This window comes from Miscanthus floridulus, chromosome 6 (assembly GCF_019320115.1).
Source record: "Miscanthus floridulus cultivar M001 chromosome 6, ASM1932011v1, whole genome shotgun sequence".
NCBI classification, from domain to species: domain Eukaryota; kingdom Viridiplantae; phylum Streptophyta; class Magnoliopsida; order Poales; family Poaceae; genus Miscanthus; species Miscanthus floridulus.
The window spans coordinates 48,615,002-48,622,356 of NC_089585.1; the positions used below are offsets into that span (position 1 = coordinate 48,615,002).

The 7,355-nt window shown below is 48.0% G+C and overlaps 1 protein-coding gene across 1 annotated transcript; it reads left to right on the forward strand.

The window, feature by feature from the left end:
• The first annotated feature begins 2,982 nt into the window (after window positions 1-2,982).
• LOC136460580 (uncharacterized) lies at window positions 2,983-3,747 on the forward strand. The gene has a single exon (XM_066460228.1). It carries the CDS (start codon window positions 2,983-2,985, stop codon window positions 3,745-3,747), a length of 765 nt encoding a protein of 254 aa, XP_066316325.1.
• Window positions 3,748-7,355: the final 3,608 nt, after the last annotated feature.

Genomic DNA, 7,355 nt, shown 5'->3' on the forward strand with positions numbered 1-7,355 from the left:
ACGTGTACTTGACTAGGTACGAAGCATGATCTCAACTGCATCAACAGAAGCCATCCGAGCTCCTCCACAGCTACATCTGGCATTTCTCCGAGATGAGGAATTCTATCCCCAACATCACGGAAGCTGAAGTCATCACCGCCTTTATCCGAGGACTCCACCATCGTGAACTTCGCTCCAAATTCAACTGTAAGCCACCGACCGGTATCGGCGAGATGATAACTACCGCCAACCAGTACACCGATGTAGAGGAAGCCGAGGTGCGCTTCAACGAGGATGTGGGCACTCAGCGACCACCTCACCGATACGATGATTGCCTGACGACCGATGCCACAATGACCGCCGCCCCGATGACCATAGCTATCATCACGATAGCGGCCGTGATCGAACAGGAGGACACAGGCCAGGCCAAAATCACCGCCGCCAGCTAGAACACATCTTCACCACCGCTAGTCAACCTCACGCCAAGCATAAATATGACGAGCAATACCAAATGATACTTGATGGCCTGTGCCCTCTTCACAAGAACGCCAAACACAAGATGAAGGACTACATTGGTCTAGCCAGGGAGTTCTAGGACAAGAGGCTTGACGACGACGCCAACAATGGAACAGGAGGTCGCCGACCACCTAGGAACAACAACAATGCCTTTCAGGACCACGATAAGGTGGTTGCCACCATCTTCGGGGGCCTCGCCTCCACTAAGAGTCGAAGGGAACGGAAGCTTGCTGCTCGACGAGTGCTTGTCGTCGCTTCAGAAGAAACTACCGCCAACCCGAGCTATCATCCATGGTCCAAGATCCCCATCACCTTTAGTAGGGCCGACCAGTGGGCAGACATACCATATACAGGGTGTTTCCCCCTCATCCTTGACGCAACCATCCAGAAGGTGCTATTCAGAAAAGTCCTTATCGATGGTGGTAGTGCTTTGAACCTACTCTTCGCCGGAGCCCTAAGGGAGTTGGGCCTTGTGATATCAGACCTCACACCCTTGGACTCCTCCATCTGGGGTGTGGTACCTAGAAGGGCATCCAAGCCACTTGGAGAGATCACCCTACTAGTACAGTTCAGCATGGCAAGCAACTACCGCATCGAGCATATCAACTTCTACATCGCTAACTTCGACACTGCCTACCACGCCATACTTGGCCGGCCAGCTCTGGCCAAATTCATGGCTATACCACACTACGCATATCTGGTGTTGAAGATGCCTTCGCCTGTAGGAGTCCTGGCTCTACAGGCCAACCTTTCCATCGCCTACGCCTACGAGACAGAGAGTCTCACCCTCGCCGAAGCCACCGACCTCTCCATCTAGATGGCTAGCGTGGTCACCGAAGCCAGGATAGTACCCATCGATGACATGGAGATTCTAGAGCTTGAGCTTCCCCGCGCCTCCACCAAGTCTAAGGAAATTAAGGAGGTCAGCCTCGGCCTCAATGATGCTTCCAAGACCATGAAGATTGGGGCTCACCTTGACCCCAAATAGGAAAGCACGCTTGTCTCCTTCCTACGTGCCAACGCCGATGTATTTGCTTAGAAACCTACAGACATGCTGGGGGTACCACGGGAGAAGATCGAGCACTCCTTGAATGTCTCGCCGACCGCCAAACCAATTAAGTAGAAACTTCATCAATTCACGCCAGACAAGAAGGAGGCTATTAGGGTAGAAATAAAATGGCTCTTAGCTGTCGGGTTTACAAAAGAAGTGTATCATCCAGATTGGTTAGCAAACCCTGTTCTCGTTTGAAAAAAGAATAAAGAATGGAGAATGTGTGTTGATTATACTGATCTTAACAAACACTGCCCTAAAGACCCCTTCGGCTTGCCTCGGATAGACGAGGTTGTAGACTCTACCCGTGGCTACGAACTACTCTCTTTCCTTGACTATTACTCTGGCTATCATTCAGATCTCCCTTAAGAAAGAAGACCAGATTAAGACAGTCGTTCATTACACCTTTCGAAGCATACTGCTACAAAACTATGTCCTTTAGACTCAAGAACGTTGGGGCTACCTATCAAAGGGCCATTCAGATGTTCCTCAACCAGCAAATCGGCCGCAACATCGAAGCATACATTGATGACGTGGTCATCAAAACCAAGATAGCCAACAAGCTTATCGACGACCTCAAAGAAACCTTTGCCAATCTAAACAAGTACCAATGGAAGCTGAACCCTTCAAAGTGCATCTTTAGAGTTCCATCTGGTATACTACTGGTCTACATCGTTAGTGCTTGAGGCATCGAGCCTAATCCTGACAAGGTCTCTGCCATCACCAATATGAAACGGCCAACATGTGTCAAGGATATACAAAAGCTTACAGGTTGCATGGCTACTTTAAGCCACTTCATTTCACGCCTCAGCAAAAAAGGGTTACCCTTCTTTAAGCTCCTCAAGGCCTCTGAGCATTTTTCCTAGTTGGAGGAGGCAGACTCAGCTTTTGAGCAGCTCAAGTTGTTCTTGACAAAGCCACCGATCATGACATTGCCAAGGCCATATGAGACTCTGCTCATATACATCGCCGCCACTTCTCGCGTCGTGAGAACAACTATCATCGTTGAACACGATGAAGCCGAGCACGCTTACAGGGTGCAACGTCTGGTCTACTTTATCATTGAAGTACTCAATGAGCCAAAAACTCGTTATCCTTAGGTACAAAAGCTGTTATACGCAATTCTGATTACATCGCGCAAGCTCCGGCATTACTTCGAATACTACAAGATCGCCATGGTCACTGAGTTTCCCCTAGGGGACATTCTTCGCAACAAAGAAGCCAATGGCCGCATCATTAAGTGGGCTGTTGAGCTCGGCACCTATTCCATTGAATTCAGAAGCAAACCTACCATTAAGTCATAGGCGCTCACTGACTTTGTCACTGAATGGACCGAGATCCAAGAGCCCATCACTGCCGCTTGCCCCGAGCACTAGGTGATGTACTTTGATGGCACCCTTAACATCAATAGTGTCGGTGCAGGCATTCTGTTCATTATGCCGACCAAGGATAAGCTATGTTACGTTCTTCGGATACACTTCCCAGCCTCCAACAATGCCGTGGAATACGAAGCATGTCTCCATGGTCTTCGTATAGCCGTCGCGCTCGGCGTCAAGCGCCTCATGGTGTATGGAGACTCCATGTTGGTTATTAACCAGCTCAACAAAGACTGGTCCTATTCCAGTGAGAAGATGGACGCATACTGCATCGAAATTAGGAAGCTTAAAGGGAAGTTCTATGGTATCGAGTACCACCACGTGGTACGAGATCAAAATCAACCAGTCGACCAGCTCTCAAAAATAGGTTTGTCTCGTGCCACGGTTCCACCGGGGGTCTTCGTGCAAGATCTCCTGGTGCCATCCATTAAAGAAGAAAAGGAAGTTGAGGAGGTTCCCCCTACCGAGCAGTTGGTACTTGCGGTGCCTTCGCTAGTCGCCAATTGGAGGGAGCAATTCATCAAGTACCTCACCGACTCTGAAGTACCCACCGACAAGACCGACACCGAACACCTAATCCGTCGAAGTAAGCACTACGTGTTGGTAAACGGTAACTTGATGAGGAAGAGTGCCAAGGAAGGGGTATTGCAGAAGTGTGTCCCTCAAGACGAAGGAGTGAAGCTGCTTCACGAAATTCATTCTAGTTCCTGTGGCAATCACACGGCCTCAAGAAACCTGGTTGGCAAAGCTTTCCGAGCTGGCTTCTACTGGCCCACGGCCATCTTCGACACAGAAGACCTCATCCGGTGCTGTGAAGGATGTTAGTTCTTCGCCAAGCAAATACACGTACCAGCACAGGAATTGCAGACCATCCTAGCTTCTTGGCCTTTTGCATGCTAGGGACTGGACATGATTGGGCCCTTTAAGCCAGCGCCAGGAGGTTTTAGGTATGTATACGTCGCCATTGATAAGTTCTCCAAGTGGATCAAGTACAAACCGCTCGTTCAGCCACTGCCAAGAAAGCAGTCGACCTCTTTGAAGATATCATACACAGGTTCGGTCTCCCGAATAGCATTATCACCGACCTCGGAACCACGTTTACCATCCATCATTTTTGGGACTTCTATGAAGACCGATGCATCTCTGTTAAATACGTTTCCGTTGCTCATCCTAGAGCTAATGGCCAGGTTGAGCGGGCTAATGGTATGATCCTTGACGCCCTCAGAAAGAGGCTATACCAGAAAGAAGAAAAGCATCTGGGCAGATGGCTCAAGGAGTTACCGACTGTGGTCTAGGGACTGAGCACTCAAGCTAGTCGTAGTACCGGTGTGTCTCCATATTTTTTGGTCTATGGCTTAGAGGCCATACTACCAGCAGATGTTGCCTTCCGAGCACCTAGGGTGAAAAATTATGTTGAAGCGAAGGCCGCGGCTGTTCGGACAGAGGACATTGACCGAGCCGAGGAAGAACGCCTTATCACCTGTGTCCGCATAGCCAAGTATCTAGAAGATCTATGAAGGTACTATAACCGCAACATAAATGGTCATTCATTCACCATCGGCGTTCTTGTTCTCCGCAGAAAACAAAAGACCGAAGGGTTGCACAAGCTTTCTTCCCCTTGGGAAGGGCCCTACGTCGTCAAAGAGGTAACCCGACCATGATCTTATCGCTTATGTGACCTAGATGGGATTAATGTTCCAAACTCATGGCACATCGAGCACCTTATACGTTTCTACCCTTGAAACGCTCTAGCTATGTACTCTCCATTTTATGATGAATAAAGTTTTGGTCTCCATAATTTGTCTCCATTTTTTCCTTTAACTTTCGATCTCCACGTACGGTCGTCGAAGCATTACGATACCCCACAACGATCTCCAAAATCGCCGAACGATTTCTCCAAAACGCCGAACATGATTCCTCCAAAACACCGAACACGATTTCTCCAAAACGCCGAATACGATTCCTCCAAAACGCCGAACATGATTTCTCCAAAATGCCAAACATGATTTCTCCAAAACGCCGAACACGATTTCTCCAAAACGCCGAACACGATTCCTCCAAAACGCCAAACACGATTTCTCCAAAACACCGAACATGATTTCTTCAAAATGCCGAACACAATTCCTCCAAAATGCCGAACACGATTTCTCCAAAACGCCGAACATGATTTCTCCAAAACGCCGAACATGATTTCTCCAAAACGCCGACCACATTTTTTCCAAATCACCAAACTCGATTTTTCCAAATCGTAGAGCATGTTTTCCATATAGCGAAAACATTCTTTGATTAGAGAGTAACATTTTTTCTTTGTTCTCTTCAAAGAAGACCCAGCCTTCGATCTCTCCCTACACGTGCTACAGGCTCCACGCTCTGTGTTATGGGTGATCGGCTGCGGTCCTTTGGTCACATCTGTTTTTTCTATATGTCTACGGGCTCCGCGCTCGGCATTTTGGATTATGGGCTGGCCAAGGCCATAGGGACCAGCAGCAGACCTACTGGTCAGATGTTACTTGAACTACGCATAACCGAGTCCGGTTTGAAACTTTGAAGATTATTTCGCCAAATTATAAGCACACTGCATATATTGTATATACAAGCACCTAATGACAAATATTTGATAAGTATTTGTTTCTTGCGCTTTCGTGCTTTCTAACCATACTATCAAGATATTACAGACGATGTCCACCGAGGAGATCATTATGCTTCGCCACTACCATCATTCTCTTCAAACAGGTATATATCGCCGGCCAACTTTTTTGCCGTGTCCTCCACCTCATCTTCAAGCCACTGGGTCTTTGCTTCGCTCAGCCCTTCGATGTACCTACCCCCCATCGCCTCTAGGTCAATGTCTAGATAGTGGGATCGGACAACAGCAAGGGCATGGGTAGCGGCAGTAACAACGGCGTCGCGGTTGAAGCTTTTAAAGCTTTCCCACGTCGTCATGCATCTTTCGATGATAATATTCGGGCAAGGTGGCCTGCCATTGGGATGAGGAGCAGTTTTTGGTTCAATGTAGTCGAGCACTGGTCTAATCCCGACAACTACGCCGTCAAAATTGTTCCTCTAGGTACGAGCGTCTTGCTCCAACACATCGAATTGTGCCTTGACCCTCCGACGGTAGTTTGCATGGATTTTGAAGTTACATCAGGGAAGACATTAACCTCAGTAGAAAACCCAATCATGGGGTACTCACCGTACAGCTCCTTGGTCAGTTTGTTCGCTCGCTCAGTCTCCTTCGCTTTCTCCTCCTGGAGTTGTTCGAGGGCCTAGCGCAGCTGACCGAGCTCCGCATCTTGTTCTACAAGTACATTATTCATCAACAAAAGTAATCGTATATGGCTATGTGAGGCATTTTTGTGGATCAAACGTACCTTTTTCTCCTCAGAGACTTTTTCCAGCTTTTCCAATTGCTCGGAAGCATCTTTCAGTTGTGTAGAGGCAGTGATCAGCTGCTCGGACTTGCTCCACAGTTGTTCTTTCGTAGTCGCCAGCTGTCCAGACAGGACCCCCTTCTGGTATTCTAGGTCCTACGCATTGGACTCCGCAAGGTCTCGCTCGCGCTGGGCCCTTTGAATATTCTTCTCCGAAAGGTTTATCGCCTCCTTGAGTTTTTTGTTCTCCTCGGCGAGGGGCTCTGATGAGGACATGACACCATCGGATATGACCATTGTTTATAAGGTGAGCTCGTTCCTACATTTGCATAGTGATTTTTGGTACAATTCACTTGGTTCCACATATACATGTCGTTATTTGAATGTAGGTACAAATATGTCTCCACGTGCAAGTTCATCAAAGTTGAATTTTTGGTTCATCGGCAGCTCGATAGTGCTTCATTGGGAAGGCCATAACTCAGCCATCTGGAGTGCGATTGAGGATCAATGAGCACTTGATGGAAAGCTTGTTTGATAAGATTTCAAATAGATCTAGGTCTCATCTCAATATCACATCAGCAAGACCTCCAAACTATCAAGATATTCTAGTCACTATTTCTGCTTGGGAGCTATACTGTTGTTATGGGCTTGTTATTCATCCTTGGGACCCTGGCCCAAGTGGGAGCACACCCAAGGACTTGGAGAACTAACCAAGAAAGCCCTTGGACGTCCTCCTCCTTGGCCACCACCTTAGGAGGCCAGCAAGGACATCCAGGTCAAGCCAGGAGGCCCAGTCCAACTTGAGTTCGAGTCTGCCTCGGAAATCCAGGACCTAGTCTGCCTTAAACTGGTCACCTAGGACACATCCGGACTCTGTTTTCAATGATCCACATATGGATGGAAAGATAATTTGATAAGGAATCCAATCCAAGTGGTTTCACATCAAAAGATCTTCGGAATCAACGGGAATCATCAAAATAAGTCAGCATCCAGAATCTGCCAGGGTGCTGTGACAACTTCTTTTGGTCCGTTGGATCGTGTATTGTGTTTGGGCCTATTAGG

Excerpts from the sequence above, each read along its gene's own strand:
- LOC136460580 (XM_066460228.1), top strand. The coding sequence starts at position 2,983 with ATGCCGACCAAGGATAAGCTATGTTACGTTCTTCGGATACACTTCCCA.